This window comes from Chamaea fasciata, unplaced genomic scaffold, assembly GCF_029207755.1.
Source record: "Chamaea fasciata isolate MVZ Bird 193981 ecotype frontalis unplaced genomic scaffold, bChaFas1.0.hap1 SCAF_23, whole genome shotgun sequence".
Classification (NCBI taxonomy): Eukaryota; Metazoa; Chordata; class Aves; order Passeriformes; family Sylviidae; genus Chamaea; species Chamaea fasciata.
This window is the reverse complement of record NW_027094108.1, coordinates 2,605,354-2,624,604: the sequence shown is the minus strand read 5'-3', so window position 1 is coordinate 2,624,604 and position 19,251 is coordinate 2,605,354. Positions and strand designations below refer to the sequence as shown.

Genomic DNA, 19,251 nt, shown 5'->3' with positions numbered 1-19,251 from the left:
GCATACATTTGCATGCCGATGAGGCCGGGGTGAGGGAGGGAGCGGGTCGCGTTCAAAATGGCGGAGCGGGGCGGGCGCGGCAGCGGTCACGGCAGCCTGGACAAGAGCATCACCCTCCCGCCCGACGAGATCTTCCGCAACCTGGAGAACGCCAAGCGCTTCGCCATAGACATCGGTAACCGGGCGGGGGGAGCCTGCGGGGAGGGGGCGGCGGTGAGGAACGGGTGGCGGCTCCGGCCCCGCTGAGGGGACCCGCGGGGGGCCGGACCGGGCGCGCGCGGGGCACGCTGGGAAGTGTGGTTCCCCGCCACCCGCGTGTCAGCGCGGGTGGGCTCGAGCTCACTACAGCTCCCGGCGGGCTGCGCCGTCTGGGGGCGGCGCGGGGCACGACGGGAGTTGTAGTCCCGCCGCCGGGTGCCGGCGCGGTGCGGGCGGGGGGAGGCACTACAGGTCCCGGCGGGCCGCGCGCGGGTAACGGGCCGCGGGGAGCCGGGCGGGGCGGCTCGCCCGGGGCTGCCCTTGGCGTCCAAGGGGGGACGGGGGAGAGCCCAGGGGGCTCTGCCGGACCGGCCGGGGGCCGGCGGGGCTGGGGGGCATCGGCTGCACCCCCTCAGAGCGCGCCGGGCCCTGCCCCAGTGCGCCAGGCCCGAGTGCGGAGCCCCTCGGCCGCCCCCCGCCCCAGGCCGCGGCCCGCGGGATGCTGCGGGCGTTCCTCCGGCTCCCGAAACCGGCCTGGAAGAAGCCAAAAGGGACGGGGAGGGCGGCTGTGGCACTGCCCGCGCAGGGCAGGGCGGCTGCGGGGCTTGGCGTGGGTCGGGGTCTGTCACTGTCGCCTCGGTCACCCCCGAAAACAGCCGCTGCCTTGTGCGTGCAGCCCAGCACCCGGCAGCCCCGATGTCCCACATCCTGAGCCGAGGGACAGGGTGACACACGTCAGGGTGACACCTGCACCCCGCAGCCGGGAATTGTGCAGGGACAGGCTGAGCCTGTTCCCAGTGCCTCCCGTGCAGGGATCAGCAGTCGCTCTTTGGACACCCACTAAGCCAAAAATGACATTTCACGCGTTTTCCTTCCCGTTTTACGGTCTCGAGATCGGTGGAACTTTTTAGGAGAAAAGCCAGGGAAGAGAAAACCAAGCTATTACTCCTCATGTGAACACTGCTGTGTGTGGTGGAGACTCGGACAGAGGGAAGAAAACCTGCACCATTAACAGAAAACCCGGTGGTGGTATTTCAGCCCCTGAGGAACTGCTGGTTCCGTGCCTGTGAAAGTAACAGCCGGAACTGGCCCTTTGTGCGGGTCAGCACGGAATTAGAATCGTGGGATTAGTTATAAAACCTAGTTACATGTCTCAGCTGGTGTTCTGAATGGATTTAAGTCTTTACAAAGCGGGAGAGGAAGGGGATAATGCACAAAGCACACGGCTCTGCATGCCGAGGGTCTGGTGAGGAATTCCTGCAGCACCTGTGTCATTGTCAGGGTAAATTCCAGCACGGGCTTTGTGATCCTCAGTTTGGAGGGGTGGAGGGAAGCTTTTCCCTAAAAAGCTGTGCAGCCCCGCACCTCGAAGCACCAAACCTTCACCTTTTAGCAGAACAGACCATGGGTTTTGTTTCCCAGGAACTTTAAAGCACTGCCTGGGACACTGAAATCAGATCCAAGGTCAGGGAAGCTTTATTGCTTTTGTCACTGTAAGTGTCTGCCCATGGTCACTCTACGTTGGCCTCACTTAAGTTTTCCTGGAGTAAACTGCCTGTTTTTCTCCTACAGGTTGTAAATATTTTTCTAACAGAAGTATTTGAATGTGGAAGAGCTGATAGTGCTGTTATGCAGGCAAAGCTACACACTCTAGGGATTATCCTTCACCTCTGCTGCTTCATTTCTTGGTTATTATTAGGCAGCAGAGTGCAGTGTCACCGAATTTAGCCATCATTTAGGATCTAGGTTTTTATTTACTTTCAGGACTTGGATGTTAACCCAGCAGTGGATTACAATTACCCTCAGACCTGGAGCAGTGTGGTGGAAAACACGTTTAACCGAAGTGATTCGGTGTAAAACACGTTTAATCACCGAAGTGATTCGGTGTAAACCCAGAAATCCACTTTTGCGGGTCAGATGCAAAGACAGGGGGTTGAGCTCTGTTTCAAGGAAAGAGTTGAAAGTTCTATTGCCATGAGCAGACTGGAGGCCTGAAGGGGGTGATGAGGCTGCTCTGCTCAGACTTGCACATTGGTAACATCTCCAACTGCTGGATGCTTGAGAAACATCATCACTCTGAGCATTCTTTACCCCAAAGCCAAGACCGATCTTGCAAAATAACCACTCAGTACAGAGGGTCATTTTCTAACCAGCCACGAGTTTGCAGACTTGTCCCTAAAAGCAGGGTAAGAATATTACTGAGGTGTTGCTGCTGAAACACTCTGTGCACGTGTGGGGCATTGCTCAGTGGTGGCAAACCGGCTTGAGAAAATCCTGGTACAGATTTGAGGGGCTTCATAAAGTTTCCAAACAAGGTAAATAACAGCAGTAACATGTTAATTAATAATTCACAATTAATAGTACATGCTAATTAATAATTGCCACTGCTCCTCAGTTGGGCACAGACTGAATTTATGGAGCTTTTCCCTTCCGTGATGCTCTGGGGGTTAACCAGGCCAAGCAGGTCCTCAACAAAGGTTCTTTCTGTATTTCCATTAATTCTCTCTGGCTTTATCTGAGGAGATCTGGAGAGCCAAGAGCTGACATAAACATAAGTTCTATTGTTTGCTCCAAGGTGAGGCATTAATCATAACTTGTCATCTCTTTATGAACAGGTGGTTCATTAACCAAGTTGGCTTATTACTCAACTGTACAGCACAAAGTGGCAAGAGTGAGATCCTTTGATCATTCTGGGAAGGTGAGAATTCCACCAGGGATCAGCTGCATGTGACTGACTCACAGCAGTGAGCTTCTGGACTGGGTAGAGCAGAAATTGTATCCAAACCCATCTCATAACTTGTTCTATATAAAACTCTTTGGGAAGTGTTTGCATTGCCAGGTACTGTTTGAAATATTTATTTTTCCAGACAGTAAGTGTGGCACTTTTGTAAAAAAAAAACCCCTGCTGCTGTGCAGACATAACTTTCCTCATGCAGAGGGATTTCCTGCACGTCAGCTGCATGGGAGAATTGATTATCTCAGCTTAAGGAGAATTAAGACCTGTGAAACTCTATTCTTCTTTGACATAGCTTGAGGTGTTATGTTTAATGGCATTAACACAGTTTCAAGGGCAAAAAAAGCACAAGTATTGATGTTCAGGAGTTCAACATTTAACCTTGTTTCTGCAAGAATGTTCTCTAAGAAATCCTTTTCTCTTTTAAAGGACATAGACAATGAACCTTTGTATGAAATATCTGTTCAGGAGGAGATTACAGCTCGACTTCATTTCATTAAGTTTGAAAACACTTACATTGAGACCTGCCTAGATTTCATCAAAGACCATCTCGTCAATACAGAGACAAAAGTCATCAAAGCCACGGGTGGTGGTGCCTATAAATTCAAAGACCTTATTGAGAAGAAACTGGGGTTGAAGTAAGTGGAACTGCTTTTTTCTTCTGTAAAGAAATAACTTACACCTACTCCAAAAGCTTTTATCATTTCCCTGGGCATGCTCAGAGTTAATTCGTGTGACAGTCATTTATTATATAGCTCCTACCTAAACTTCATGCAAAGGCTTGCAGGAGAACAAAGGGCAGCCCCGTGAATTTACAGCCTCATAAATTTACTGTTCAAACACCATTATCAAACACCAAATACTAAAAAGCTTATACTGAAACCTGCCTAGATTTCATCAAAGGCCATCTTATCAATATAGAAACAAAAGCCGTCAAAGCCACTGATGATAAATTCACACCTTCTATGCTGTAAGTGTAGAAAAGCATTAATTTACCCCAACATTACACATCACTGGGGAGAGCTTCAAGGCACCTCTCCTGCTGTGATCTCTGAAGTACATTTCTCAACCCCCGAGGGCCCGTGCTCATCTTTCACACTGTCTGAAAATTACTTACTTCTCCTGATAAGCTGGACTCCGTTATCTGTTTATTTCACACCAGCCCCCTTTAGCACCTTCTTGGCTGTTACTAGCGATCAATTGATCGAGATAAGGAGGCACTTTCCCTTCTTATCTCATGTGGTGCACCTGGTTTTGGTTTTTATTTGGTTCTCACATATTCAGTTGCTCCCCAGGTCCAAACCAGAGCAGCTTCTCCCTCGTGGAACACACAAATCATTCTGTAGGAGTTGAGATGAGTTTGTGCTTTGTTTATGTGTTTCCAGCAGGCCTCAGGATATTTCCTGTAAGATTTTCCATAAATCAATACCAGTACAGAGACACAGAAGTCAGCATGTGTTAGCTGACTTATCAATCATCTTCTCCCAAGTTTTGTATCACGTTCGCAGACTCCACACTGGGGGATATGTCCTGTTGTGAATCCTGCTACTCTTGCGAGAAGTCTCTTTTTCTGTGTTTGCTAATCCCAGTTGTAGGCTCCTCCCAGTCCCTTGAATCTGTCGTAAACAAGTGCTGAAATGTCGAGGGGGCCTTTTTCTGCTCTATTAGGAGGCAGGGGAAGAGCAACAGACAATTATTCCATGTTGGGAAATTGTTTTCTGAGGTTAATTTCCAGCTAAACTTCCTGACCTACTTTGCGGCAGGGGTGCACAGACCATGAACGGAGCGGGCAGGAAAAGAGCAGTGTAAACAAGCAAACAGGATTATTTGTAATGACAACAGGATTAAAATTTCTGTGTAACAGAACTCCAGCCTGGAGTTCTGGCATGGCTGGGGAACACCAGACCACGTGCAGATGGAGGTTTCATGTTTCCAGGGAGTTGGGCTTGTGCCACGTGGTGTGAAAATTCCCCTCTGCAAACTGCTGCTCTAAAAGCAAACTGCCTTATCAGGAGGGCTGGGACGTTTATTTAAGGCTTTTTTCCTCTCCCTCAGAGTTGATAAGGAAGATGTAATGACCTGCCTAATTAAGGGGTGCAACTTTGTGCTGAGGAACATCCCCCACGAGGTGTTTGCTTACCAGAAGGATTCGGACACGGAATTCCGCTTCCAGACAAACCACCCCAACATTTTCCCTTATTTGCTGGTGAACATTGGCTCAGGGGTCTCCATAGTGAAGGTGAGTGGTGGCCAAAATGCTTCCTTGGAGTTTTGATAAAGGTGATCTGAAACCTCCCACTGGTTCTGGTTTGGACTTGTTTTATCTTGGGTAATGCGAGGTTTAAAAAGAAAATTGTGCTTTTTTTCAAGTTTATTTCTGTTAATTGCAGAGTTATGAATGCTTTTCCATTCACTATTTTTTTAAAATTATATTTAATTTCCTGTTTAGAGAAGTGGTTATGTTACCTGATGAGGAGAAAGGGTGTCAGATCAAAGTGATTTTTGATGTTAGTTTTGTCATGCTATTGAAGAGACCAAGTTCAATGTCTGTATTTGGCATTATTTGCCAAGAATTAAATACACAGATTTCCAAAACTGCTTGTGGGGTATGTGCAACATGTCCTCTTCACCTCCCTCTTCCACAATGGAAGGATTCCATCTCCACTGATTCCACTGTTCCAAAACCCTGCACACTCTGACCTTTAAACCTGTGTTAAACATTGTAACAGGACTTTCTAAATAAATCTCCCTTGTTTCATTCACAGGTAGAATCAGAAGACAAATTTGAATGGATTGGGGGCAGCTCAATTGGAGGTGGAACCTTTTGGGGTCTTGGAGCTCTGCTCACCAAAACAAAGGTATCCAAGTGTCTCTTTTAAGGGGCGTGGGATTAAATTAAATGCTGGGAGGAAGCCTGAAATGTTGGAATGTTAGGTAACAAGGCTGAGTCCTGGACTAGTGTTCATATTTTTGACACTTTTGATGCATAAAAGGAAGTTTTACCTGGAAAAAGATACTGGTGGAATATAGGGACCAGAATTAGAAGATGGTTGTTATGACCATAAGCAATCCTGCTTGGGGCTCAAGGACAAGTGATGGACAAGAGCTTCCTCAAAGTGGCCTGGTAATGTGTTATTTTCTTTTCAACTTCAAATGCCAGCCCAGTTCCTGCAATACTGTCTGCAGAAGAAAGCAGGGAGCACACAATTGCTGCAAAGTGTCTGGGAGCGGAGAGGAGAAATTTTGCCTTGTGGTTGGTTCCTTGGTTGCCAACGTGAGTTTAAATCCTGGGCTGATGAACAGGGCCTGACTTAGTCCTGCTCAGCCCAGCCCAGCTCTGTCATCATGCTGGGCTTCCCAAAGAGCCACGTGGCTTAAAGGAGTGTCCTAAATGTCAGCAGTGTAGGAAAAGCTACAGTTACATATGCACCAGATGAGGAAATGTCAAAGGGAGGGCACAGCCTGAGCTGTGCTTTTTGTTTGATGCTCCCGAAGAAGAAGTCATAGAACTTAGTCCCTGCTCCTAATTCTCTCTTGGTTTTGTAGAAGAAATTCAAGTTAGCAGGGTTATAAATTAAGTATTGGGATAGTGGAGCATGCCTGCAAGTTTAATTTCAGGGACAGTGGCACATCCTGCAACAGTAAAGGCACACTGAGACTTTCTTCTCAAAGTTCTCTTTTATTGTGCTTCAGGAGGACAAAATTCTGTTTCTTCTCAGTCCCTGCATTTTTGACTTCCAAGATAAGGGATGCCATGAGTCTTCTGACTGTTTTATGTTTATGCTGACCCACCCTGGTTTTCAGGGGAAATTCAACATAGTATCTGCAGATAAGAGAGAGGTTGATTGTGGTGTTCATCATTAAAGGAGCTCCACTTAAGGTCTGTCTGTTTGATCAGACTCTGGATACATCCTTGTAATTAGAAATAGCCTGTCTTTGGCTGGCAGGGTTAATTCTAGCACTGATTTTGGTCAGTAAAGATGCTGCAGAACTCTGGCTCTGGTCACCTCTGTGCTTCTCACCCTCAGAAATTTGATGAATTGCTGCAGCTGGCCTCAAAGGGCCAGCACACCAACGTGGACATGCTGGTGAAGGACGTGTATGGAGGTGCCTACCAGACCCTGGGACTCAGTGGGAATCTCATTGCCAGCAGCTTTGGGAAATCCACCACAGCAGACAAAGGTACTGGGATAAAAAAAGATCTACCCAAACATCTCCTCTGGCTCTTGGTAATCAACTTTATACTGATCTAACCAGCAGAGCTGAAAAAAATGACCAGCTTCTTTCATGGTCTTGTGTTTTGCCTGCACAATATTGATTAAAAATATTATGTAGTACTGCTTTATAAGCAGACATTTAAATTTTCAGTTTGGGATTGCCTAAGCCAAGGGAAAATTAAAAACTAGCTGGCTGGTTAGCCTGGGGTTAATTCATTCCTGTGGGAAATAGATGTGGTTTCTGGGCTTCAGAAAGGCCCTTTGGCAGTGATTTGCTACAATTTGCAGTTTTATTTGCAGTATCTTAATGAAGTGCTTGCAGTGCATCTCAGGCCAAGAGGGCTGGATGAACCCTCACCCGTGGTTCCTAGAGAGAAAAAATGGATTCCTGCCATCCAGGAAGTTCTGTGGGTTTTTTTTTTTTTTTTTCCAAGGAATGTTTCACATAGGCTTTGTGAGGGTTTGCTTTTTTTCCTAATGCCTTCAATCAAATCACACTCCTCCTTGTTAGAAGTACATTTTTTATGTGAGGTTTTTCTAGGGGGCAACACTTTACTTCTCCACACATAAGGAAAACTCCTCCAACCCTGGATTTTTCTTTCCCTATCTCCAGACTCAGTTAGAAAAGCACAATCCACTTGAGGAGCTTCCTCAGTGTGTATGTCATTCATTTCACTCTTCCTGCCCTTCCAGAGTTTTCCAAAGAAGACATGGCCAAAAGTTTGCTGCACATGATCAGCAATGACATTGGTCAGCTGGCCTGCCTCCATGCCAAACTGCACAACCTGGATAAAATCTATTTTGGAGGGTTCTTTATCCGGGGCCACCCCGTCACCATGCGCACAATAACCTACAGCATCAACTTCTTCTCCAAGGTAAGGAAAACACGGGCTTCCCTACAGCAAAGTCACATTTGAGGTGTTTTTCTAGGCTGTTGGGATACCTTAATAAATAAATTTGCACACTGAAGTAAGCTTAGAAGGCTGCACCTTAGGTAGGTAAGGCAGGGTTGTGTTGTGGGAGGGGTGAAATCAGTGTGAAATCCCTGGGAGTTGGCCCTATTTCTCTCTCCCTACCTCCCTTTCTCTCTTTTTATTATTATTTTTTGATTGACAGTCTGTCTTGTAGCTCCAAGTAATGAGTTTCCACTGTGTTCTTAGATAGTCACCATCATTATTCAATTCCTCTTGCTGATTTGCATCTTTCCACCCCCAGGCCATGCCGTGTGGGGTTGTTCTGCTGAGACAGTTGGCATCAGGGGGGTTTTGTTATTAAAGAGAAAATCAAACCCCAGATCAACCAAGCTGAAGTTCTTTGCAGGTTTTGAAGCTGTGGAAAATACTGAAGATTTTTGACTAGGACAAAGGTCCAATCCACAAGCTTGTTAATGGTTGTTACAGGTAGACTAGTCCTGCACTTTGGGAATTTTATAGAGTAGATGACACCAGTTTTTTCTCTCATCTCAGTGCTTCATGCAAGAGACTCCTGTGTGCTGCTTTTGCCCTTCTTTATTTCACCATTGTTGTCCCTTTCTGTAAGACTTGCTGAGTTCCAAGAAGGCTGTTGCAAAACTGCAGCTTTAGGTTGTTGTAAGAGACACTTTGTCAGGGATTCAAATCCAAATCTCCCTGTGAGGTGGAGCTGCTGTTTCCCTGTAGCTCCCCTCAGGGTGAGCTGTTCCCACAGTCACTGCTGAATTCTTCGGAAAAGGCCATGTCTCACCCAGCCTGGGAAAGCTCATGGGCCCTGCTGTGAGGATGGAGGGTTCTCCTCCCCAGCATTCCTGCATTTTGCATTAATAATTTAATTATTTGGATGGGGGAATGCTTGCCTGTGGGTAATGCACAACGTCTGTGTGGTGTTGAAGAGCAGTGCAGTGAAATAAAGACAAATGAGCCCTGTTGGCTGCAGTGGCGCACACTCACCTTGGCAATCACATGACCTTGCATTTCCAGCCTGTTGAAGCAAGAGGAGTTGAATATTCATGGAATGGTGCAGTGGTGTTTTCCAGGGAAGGCCATAGAGCACACACCACTGGTGCATGGGTGTTTTCCAGCTGTGTGATAACTGGGGAATGATGTGTGTGAGCAGTTCCTCCCCGAGCTGTTCCAGAAGCACCGTTAAAGTTGCTGAATGTGTGAGAATGTAGCACAAATGACTATTACCATCTTCTAGTTGTTTCTATTAAATTAAAGTGTGAAACTAGTGACAAAGAAGTGCCTGTTAGCCCTCAGGGACCATCCAATTGCAATGTTTCATATTGTGGCAGGGAGAGGTTCAGGCATTGTTCCTGAGACATGAAGGCTACCTGGGAGCCATTGGGGCATTTTTAAAAGGAGCTGAACAAGACAGTAAGTACAGCACTGCTCTGTTCTGTATATGCTGTGTTCTGAAATGTCAGTGTACTGTCCAAGTTTCTCTTAAGAGGCTGCATGTAAGCTGTTGCCTAAATAAATCCATTTTGGCACTTATAAACACAGATGCTGGGCTTTGGTTTTATACATTCTGGCAAGGATATCTTAATTTCTCACTGGACTTTCTGCTCACCTTTGAGAAGGCAGCAGGACTGGGCTCTTCTCTTCTCTGCACTTCTGCAAAGAGCAGTCACAGCTCTAAATCCAGCTGGGGAAATGTGGGTTTGGAGAACTTCCCCCTCTTCAAGAGGCTACTTTTGAATTCCTTTACTGTACTGAGGAAGACCAGCATCTCCAAACTGTGTTTGTTTGAGAGTGAAAAGCCTCACAGAGGAGACCCTTCTGTCCAGATCCCTTGGATCCAGGGTGCTTTGGTGGAATTGTGCCTATTTTAGTTTTCCTTTTCCCCTGTTGATGTGCTGGCCAGCCAGGCAGTACATTGGTTACAGTGGCACAGCTGCTAATGGTACTTAGCTCAGTAAGTATCAATCACACCTCCAAAAAATGGATGTGGAATTCTTTTCCTGCTCATTTGATAGAGACGGGCAAGGAACCATCTACTGAGGAATTAAAGACATTGCTTCTGCAGCATGTACTGTACATCTGAGCTCATTAAAACTTTTCTCAAATAAAGCAAATCTAGAAATACCTTCAGTGTTTCTGTGAAGCTGACATTGTGCTTTGAGAGATCTGTAATACTATTTTGTTAATAATGCATCTAGATTTAGAAATAAGAGATGCTCAGTGGTAGTGCTTTGGAGGCATGCTGATTAATGACAAGGAAATGGGGTTAAAAAAGAATTATTTTAGAACTTAAATTGTCTCTTGTCTCGTTCAGGTTGAAGCTCTTTGGAACAGGTAATTCACTGAGTGGTTGAAACTTCTCTTTTGGGAATTAGAGGGAAAAAATCCGTTTGCTTGTAAAGACAAGGGGAGCTGGCTGGTGTAGTGCAGCACTGCTCAGGGATGCTGGCTCTAGACTCACTCACAGGAATATTCTCACTTTTATTTTCAGATTATGTGTGTCTGTGTCTTTCTCTCTTCTAGATCCAAACCAGTACAGCTGGGGAGAGAATTATGCTGGGAGTTCTGGGCTTATGAGCACATCCCCTGATGTTTACCCCATGCAGAGAACACGGAGTGGTACAGTATGTGCTGTCTTTTCTAGACCTGTGTGTGTTCTCTTAGCAGTGCTGACCTGGACACAGGTGATGATTCTCCAGCTGGTTGCTTCTTGCCCCTGGGGCTCCTGTTCCCAGAGAAGGGACCAGTCTGGTGTCTGCTGTGGTCTTGGCTGGTGTCCTGTATGGTGTTGGATGGAATGCTTCATAAAACAGACTGGCTGCTGCTTTGTCTTACTCTCCTTCACCAAAGTGGGGGGATTGTTTGTCTCTTAGCCTTTCTCTGGAGCAGCTGGATTTTGCTGCAGCTGAAATACCTCAGAATTTGTAATTTCACGTTCCACCATCTTTCAGCAGCGTTGATTCGCTTCCTGTGAGAAGACAAATACAAGATTGGACAGAAGAGCACAAGCCCAGTCACCTCTTAAAGTCACTGACAGTACAGCAATTCTGATTTCACACTGTGGATTATTTTCACACTGGATAATTTCTGTCTATAGGGTGGGCATGGATAAAATAATACACAGAGGGAACTGGATTATTTATGATGACCTACAATAGTCTGCAAATCTGTCAGTCTTAACTGTGGCTGGACTTCTGCAAGCCTTGTGCTAATTTAATTCCTTGTGAATTATTTTCTGAGTGAGTTCTAATCCATCTCTCTCCTTTCTCCCCTAGTTTGACATGCTGGAAATGGACAGACTGGAGAGACCACTTGTTAACCTGCCACTGCTGAAAGACCCCTCCACCTATATCCCAGACACTGTTGACCTCACAGATGATGCCATGGCCAGAAAATACTGGCTCACCTGCTTTGAGGAGGCACTGGATGGGGTAAGTGTCACAAAACTGTGAGTCCTGTGTGAGTGACACAGGTATTTAGGGAACAAATCTTCTGTGAAGCAGCATGTTTGTCCTGTAAAATATTCCTGCTGTGTCACCCCTCTGGAAGTGCAGCCCCTCTTTCCCTGTAACAGAGGCACCTGACATTGTCCCAGTGTCTTAAGGAAGGGCTTGGCCCCTTCAAAGGCAGAAATGTTCTTCTGTGGTGGTTTTTTTTAGCTTCTGAAAGGTGTTTTCAAAGCATTTTCTCTCTTTAATGGCACTTGGACCTCTCTGTACAGAGCTGCAAGCAGGACAGTTACACAACCAAAGGCCAGAGATCCTTGGGTTGTTCTTCCTCTGGGAGCAGTCCTGCTGCCTCACAGACACTTTCCTTTGGGAAGAGCACAACTGAACCAGACACAGGTTATTGTTTTCTGCACTGGAACTGATTGAGGCAGCTCACTGGAGTAAACGAAAAGAGAACACAAGGGGTCAATGTGCACCATTACATTTCTGCCTGTTTCTCCTTTAGTGTATGTGCATTGTTATTTTTTTTCCTCCTCCTCCAAGTAGTTAGAACTTGTGCTTTATTTCTGACAGTACAGTCTGGAAAACAAATTTTGAATCCTTTGGGATGAAAAGAGACATTTAAAATTGTTGTTTACTGTCTGGAATGAAGGGAGGCTGGGAGGTGCTGTGTGGGAGGGAGCAGCCAGGCTGCAGGCACAGAGCAGGGAGGCAGATGGAGGGGTTATTGCTCAGACTGAACTTCACATCAGTTACAAGGAGGAAAAGTTAATTTGGTAACTCCAGTGTTGCCTCATTTCCCTGCCAGGTGGCAAAGCGAGCTGCAGCCAGCCAGCCAGACTCTGTGGATGCACAGGAGAGAGCTGAGAAATTCCGGCAGAAATACTGGAACAAGCTCCAGACACTCAGGCAGCAGCCCTTGTAAGTGTTACTGTTTTCCCTTTCCCTTGCTGCTTCTGTTGAGCAGTGAAAGCCCACCAAAAGCTAACCAGGTTGTGAAGCAGAGCAAACAAAGCCAAGTAGGCTGAAGGCTCAGGCAAGTTTCTGTGCCACCCATCATATCCTCTGCACAGAGATTTTGGATTTCAGATGTTGGAGTTGAGCAGAGAAATTCTATGTTGGCAGAAAATTTGTGATTAAAAATTTGTATGCGGTTATTAAAAACAGCAGCAAGTTAGTTCTGAACATTCTCCCTCCCTGTATTTAAATAATCTTATTGTAAATTTAAGATTATTGAATCTACCATGAATAATCTTATTGTAGATTCAATGATCTTAGTGTAGAGCCAGGGTTTAGCACCTGTGACTTTCAGCTTCAGTGTTCATATGAGGGGCTGTGACTTACAGAGGAAACAGAGGGAAAAATAACTTTTTCTGTTTGAAGTAATTGATTTTTTTCCCCCTTCTCCCTTTTTAAAGTGCATATGGTACCTTAACAGTCAGAAGTCTCTTGGATACAAGGGAACACTGTTTGAATGAGTTCAATTTTCCAGATCCCTATTCCAAGGTGAGTTCAAGACACTTTTCCAATGCTCTGGAAGTGTACAAGTGATGGATGGCCCAAAGGGGAGGGATTAGGGACCAGTTCCTGCACTGGTTGTGAGCAGCTGGGGGAGAAGAACAGCACTGGGGAATGGGACATAAACCCCTTCACCTGAACAGGCTCCTGGTGAGGATAATGATAACCAAAAATATCACCAGCTTCAGTTCCCTGACAGCCCTGAGAAGCCAGTTTTGGTGCTAGCTCTGCTCCTGAGCAGTGTGTGGTGGCTGTCACTTCTAATTCTGCTCTAATTCGCTCCTCTGTGGCTGCTTTTGTCACTTGTGAGATGCTCAGCGCTGGGTAGGAGTGGACACAATGCACAACCTCCTGCTCTTGAAAACATTCATTGCCACTGTGCAGCTGTTTTCTCTCTGTGTTTTGTTCTGTGGCATGAAATGATTGGGGAGAGGACATTTGAGTCAGTATTTCTCAAAAACAACTTTCTGTGTGTCTGTTCCTCACCACTTGTTTGTGTGGCATATAAATAACAACAGTGCTAGTGGCTGATCCACGACTTTTTCCTGATTGTTGACATATTTCTGCAAAATACAGAGAAAGTTCTCCCTGGCAGCACTGACATGTGGTAGCTTCACTCTGAGAAAGGGCTAAAACACTTGTGAGGTGGCTTTTGCTTATGTTTGCTTCTTGTAATTCAGACAAGTTTACTGCCAAGACAAGATTTTGGTACCCAGAATCATTTTAAATTTTCTAAGAGAACTCACCCTGTAACACTGATCTCACTGGAGACAGAAAAGAGAAAATAAAAAACAAAACTGAGAGCACCTCTAACTTGCTAAGAAAAGTAATTCTTGGGCTACAGATCGTATCCTGGCACTCATGACATTTTATGTGAGAATCCAGGAAAGTTCTTTCTTGGTCCTAAGCACACTGACAGCAGTAATTGGTTCGTCCCTGAGAGGCCATGAACACAGAGGAGATGCTTGAACGTGGCCTTGGGACTGAGACAGCCAAGGCTGGGTAAGAAATGTTGGTCTGTAAATCCAGTGTTTCCTGTCTGTCTTACAGGTAAAGCAGAAAGAAAATGGAATAGCCTTAAAGTGTTTCCAGAGTGTGATCGAGTCCCTGGATTCCCTGGGCTGGGAGGAGAGGCAGTTTGCACTGGTGAAAGGACTTCTGGCAGGGAATGTCTTTGACTGGGGAGCAAAGGCAGTCTCAGAGTAGGTGTTACCTCCTTTAACAGCACCCTTTAAGCTACAGAATGTCCAGTTGTGGGTTTTTTCCTAAAAATTAAAGTTCCTCAGTCTCCCCAACAGCCTTTGCACAGCAGTTACACCCTGCAGCTGGTTTAAGTCATTACATTTCATGGTGGTTTGCAGACCCAAAAATGTCTATTTTTGCCTGTAGCCTACTGCCTGCAAACATCTGTACATTGCTGAGGCTGTTTTCTTTTAGCGTCAGACCTCTGATTTAATGTCCTGAAGAGCCTTTTGTTTTTAACATGATCACAAAATACATTTCCCAGTCTTGGGGACCCCCAGCATAAGCAGTGCAGTAAAATTGCTGGGCACCAGCTAAAGAAATGTTTGAATTCCATTGATGTGAGATGGAGGTGTTGAACTGTGTGCCGTTTGTTTCTCTCCTGTTCCAGTGTTCTGGAGTCTGAGCCACAGTTTGGGTTTGAAGAAGCGAAGTCAAAGCTCCAAGGTAAGGAGGGATCCTTGGATCTAGATCTGGCAGTTAATGAGGGAATGGAGTGGGAATGAATGTTTGTGGAGGTTCTGCTGCCCAGAAGACAAGGAATCTTTAGGACTCGTTAGGGTTACCTAAATGCAGACCCAGAGTTTGGGTAATGCTCCAAAGGAATTAAACCTGCAGCCTCTCATTAAACACTGAGATGGTCACTCCCTGTTGTGTCCCTGCCAGGGAACAGTGTCCTGGGGGGTCCAGCACCCAACTCACACCATTCCAGAGCTTCAGTGTGAAAATTCCACTTCAGGCCCACTCTCATGGAGCCATTCCCATAACAGAGAGCTCAGGAACTCTGTGAACCTACACGTTGAACATTCCAAACCTGAGCTCTAATGCTTCAGTGAGTGCAGCATGAACCTCCTGCTTGTACCATGTGCAGAGTGACTGCTGATAAGAGTTAGTGGCTGCTGATAAGAAATGCTGACACCGCTCTGTCTGTGCCACAGAACGTCCCTGGTTGGAAGATTCCTACAGCCAGTGGCTGGAGCGACTGAAGGTATGACCCTGGGTGGCCCTAAACCCACTAATTAAACACCTTAATCATCAAAACACTTTGGTAATCGTGGGGTTTGAACAGAACTCTGTTCAGACAGCCCAAAACAAGCCCAGTAATTCACCATAAAGAAAAGAGTAAAAGTTAGTCTAGAATGTGGTTACTTCCCAAGCTGCTTCCCAGAATTCCCACTGGAGCCCAGCTGCTCCAGAGCCTCCCCTCCTTATCAGGGCTCTTATTTCCATACACCCAGACCCCTGAATTTAAAAACCTGGGGCCAAATGTAGTGTTTGAGTTGTTCCTTCCTGAGTAGCCAACCTAAAACTGGAATTAATGTAGGAGCTTAATGGAAGTAATGAACTTACCAATTAGCAAAGCTGGGGGTTTTTTTGTTGTTTTTTTCCCCATGTGATCTCTTTTACCATTTAATTAAGATTAATTAAAAAGCTTTTGTGTCTTTGTGTAAATCTCTCTGTTGGAAATGGCAGCCTAAAGATTTGCAGACTATGGCAAATCGTTACATGCTCCATCCTAATACAAAGCACCAGCTAATCTTGTGTAACAGGGATAATTAGGGAACTACAGGCACTGTCCTGTCAGTTTTTATTAGGAATTAAGCATTTTTCAGTTCTTCTGCTGGTATGAACTGGAGTGAACTAAGTTTCATAACACCAGGTTGAGAACAAATGAAGAGGTTAATGGAGAGTAGGCACTATCTTTTCATTTTAGGATGTCACTGCCCCCACAGTCCATCCTGCCCTTTCCTGGCAGAAGGGAATCCTGTTCAGCCAGCACCAGGCTGGCTTAAAACGCCCTCCAAGGTAGGTCCAGCTGGCACCCAGCGCGTTCAGGGTCACAGCCTGACTCTGGAGTTAGGCCTGGCTTGAGTTGGCAGGTGGAGGTTTTATTGCTGGAGTTTGAGAGCTCTGTCTCAAACACAGCGCAGGAACTCGAGGCTGTTTTAAACCCCAGTGCAAAGGCACCATCAGGGAGCCCCATTCCTCCTGTCTGTCACTGCTGTGTGCTGGGAGTTTGGTGCAATCCAGACCCAAAGGCTCAAGTGTTTCAGGATATAAAATGTGGGGTTTGGAGGAGTTGCTGTGAATAACAAACTTCCCCGAGGTGAGTGGTGCTCCATCCTGAATGCATTGGTTTTCTCTTGCAGGAGGGTCCCCCTCATAAATGTGCCTTAATTTTCGCAGATAACAGTGGGATAGACATAATTTTAGGAGTCTTTCCTTTTGTCCGAGAGCTCCTTTCTAGAGGGACAGAGGTGAGTGCCTTTCCTTGTGAATTCCTACGGAGTTTCAGTAACTGCTGGAAGGTGTCACTGCCCACCAGCAGGACACTTCTCTGCCAAACGGGGAATAATCCAAGCACTGGAATGCCAGAGCCTGACTGTGTTTTCTCTCCTGGCACCTTCCCCCCAGGTGATTCTGGCCTGTAACTCTGGCCCTGCCCTCAACGACGTCACCTACAGCGAGTCCCTGATCGTGACCGAGCGCATCGCGGCCATGGACCCCGTGATCCAGTAAGCACCACTCACACCTCCCTGGGGAAACCACAGCCTGGGGTTGCGTTTCACTCTTCAGCAACATCTGTAACCTGCAGCCCCAGCCCAAGGCAGAGCATTTGCTTTCATTAAAGTGAAAAATTTAGAAATTGGGTCTTTCAGGCATACCCATTGTTGTATTTCTTGTTGTGTCTTCCCTGACAAGCACTCCAGCTGCTCTACCAGGAATTTTCTATGTTAATAGAGGCAAATCCATGTATGTCACACACAGAGTGTCCCCAGGAGAGGATGCAGGGCTGACTGAGCCATCCTTGTGCTCAAGGAAACTGTTTCCTGGTGAAGTCCCTGCAGCAAAGGAAGCCTTTGCAAAAGAGGCTTCAATATTCCTGCTTCTCTGGCTTATTCCCAGATGTGCAAGGCCCTGCTGAAGCAGCTGTTTAATATTTTTATCTTTTTAAACAGCTCTGCCCTGAGGGACGAGAAGCTGCTGTTGGTTCAGACGGGCTCCAGTTCTCCGTGCCTGGATCTGAGGTACGTGGGCAAAGTGTCACTGTGTGCTTTGTGTCCCTCAGCTGCAGGATGGTCAAAGGTTTGGCTGTGGAGCATCCCACCTGCCTTTCCTGCTGGGAATTGTTTCTGCACACCCATTAGGAGGTGCCTAGTGTGGGTTCACAGACCTGTGGCAGCTTTTGTCCGTGGTGAGGTGTCTGTGTTCAGGACTCAGCTGGGTCAGGAGCGGGTCAGGTTATGGCTGATGTCAGATCCTGCAGGTGGCCAAAACCCCCTGGGACAGCAGCATCATTTCACCTTGTTTGACCCATTTCCTTCTGACCAGTCCCTCTACTGGAGACACAACTTACTTACCTGTGTCAAAATCCCAAGCTAAGTGCATTTAAACAACATTTCAGTCGACCCCCTTGACTTTCAGGGGCCGCTCTTTGTGGGCACCAGTAGCTCAATGGAGAATCCCAGCTGGCAGCTCGGGGCAGCTCTGGGCTGCAGCTGTGGCCAAGGTGTGGCTGAAGTGTGACTGAGGTGTGATGGTGGGTGTGACTGCGGGTATAGTCGTGGTGTGGCCACAGTTTGACTGAAGTGTGGCTGGGGTGGTGGCCAGGCTGTGGCTGCTGTGTGGCCATGGTGTGACTGAAGTGTGGCTGTGGTGTGAATGAAGTGTGGCCGCAGTGTGGCTGAGCTGTGGCCATGGTGTGACTGAGCTGTGGCTGCAGTGGTGACTGAGCTGTGACCACAGTGTGGCTGCAGTGGTGGCCGAGCTGTGACCACAGTGTGGCTGCAGTGGTGGCTGAGCTGTGGCCACAGTGTGGCTGCAGTGGTGACTGAGCTGTGACCACAGTGTGGCTGCAGTGGTGGCCGAGCTGTGGCCATGGTGTGACCACAGTGTGGCTGCAGTGGTGGCCGAGCTGTGACCACAGTGTGGCTGCAGTGGTGGCCGAGCTGTGGCCACAGTGTGGCTGCAGTGGTGGCCGAGCTGTGACCACAGTGTGGCTGCAGTGGTGGCCGAGCTGTGGCCACGGTGTGGCTGCAGTGGTGGCCGTGGTGTGGCCCCTGTGGCCGCTCTGACCGCGCTGTGTTGCAGCCGCCTGGACCAGGGCCTGGCCGTGCTGGTGCGGGAGCGGCAGACAGACCTGGTGGTCATCGAGGGCATGGGCAGGGCCATCCACACCAACTACTACGCCGTGCTCAGGTGTGAGAGCCTCAAGCTGGCCGTCATCAAGAACTCGTGGCTCGCCGACCGCCTCGGCGGCAAAATCTTCAGCGTCATCTTCAAGTACGAAGTGCCCTGTAAATGATGGAGCTGGCACGGCTGATGGACTTGCACTAGTTTTACTTTAACTGTAAAGAATGTATTTTTATTACAACAGGGACAAGAGTTCACAGGAGATTCCGTATTTATATTGTGCTTTTGTGACTTAAAAAGCGACAATATGATTCACTCTATAGTCTACACACTCAAATATATATATGTATATCACTCATTGTTTATTTTGGTAAGTGTTTATTTTAATGCTGCAGTATTTGTGATGAAAAGACTTTATTTTTTTGTTCTGTGAGACATTCATATAGAAATATATTTAAATGTCAATGAAACCTTTTTTATACATCTCTGCCTACTCTGCCAGCAGTGACACAACATCTACCAAATAGTTTTTAACTGCTAAGTGAACCTGACATTGCATTTTCAGCTTTTAGACTTACCTAAATCTCTCCTGCTCTGTGCAGCTCAGTTGATGGAAGGGCTGTTCCACCTTCTCACCCCACAAACGTTGCTCAGGCTGTGACAGCCAGGGCTGTTGCAGTCTGAGTTAAGGACCAGCCCTGCTTTCCCAGCACCTGGAATTCCTAACCCCTTGTTTGCTCCCATTAGCAGGAGGGATGTGGGAGGGAGTCCTGCACTGAATTCCTTCACAGCAGCTGGAAGCTGAGTCTCACAGAGTTCCC

At 47.0% G+C, this 19,251-nt stretch overlaps 1 protein-coding gene across 1 annotated transcript; it reads left to right on the top strand.

Annotated features, from left to right (window-relative positions):
- PANK4 (pantothenate kinase 4 (inactive)) lies at positions 1–18,856 on the top strand. The gene is made up of 19 exons (XM_066202986.1): positions 1–175; positions 2,814–2,896; positions 3,362–3,570; positions 4,988–5,171; positions 5,698–5,790; positions 6,961–7,114; positions 7,843–8,024; positions 9,419–9,500; positions 10,611–10,711; positions 11,363–11,518; positions 12,345–12,457; positions 12,955–13,042; positions 14,105–14,256; positions 14,688–14,743; positions 15,235–15,284; positions 16,447–16,554; positions 16,712–16,812; positions 17,257–17,325; positions 18,389–18,856. Exons 1-19 carry the CDS (start codon positions 58–60, stop codon positions 18,600–18,602), a joined length of 2,313 nt encoding a protein of 770 aa, XP_066059083.1. The 5' UTR covers positions 1–57; the 3' UTR covers positions 18,603–18,856.
- Positions 18,857–19,251: the final 395 nt, after the last annotated feature.

What these genes read in the sequence shown, in the direction of transcription:
- PANK4 (XM_066202986.1), top strand. Translation starts at nt 58, where the DNA reads ATGGCGGAGCGGGGCGGGCGCGGCAGCGGTCACGGCAGCCTGGACAAG. An exon ending in CCTTTGATCATTCTGGGAAG is followed by an intron (nt 2,897 to 3,361) that starts GTGAGAATTCCA and finishes TCTCTTTTAAAG; the next exon opens with GACATAGACAATGAACCTTT. An exon ending in TTGAGGAGGCACTGGATGGG is followed by an intron (nt 11,519 to 12,344) that starts GTAAGTGTCACA and finishes TTTCCCTGCCAG; the next exon opens with GTGGCAAAGCGAGCTGCAGC.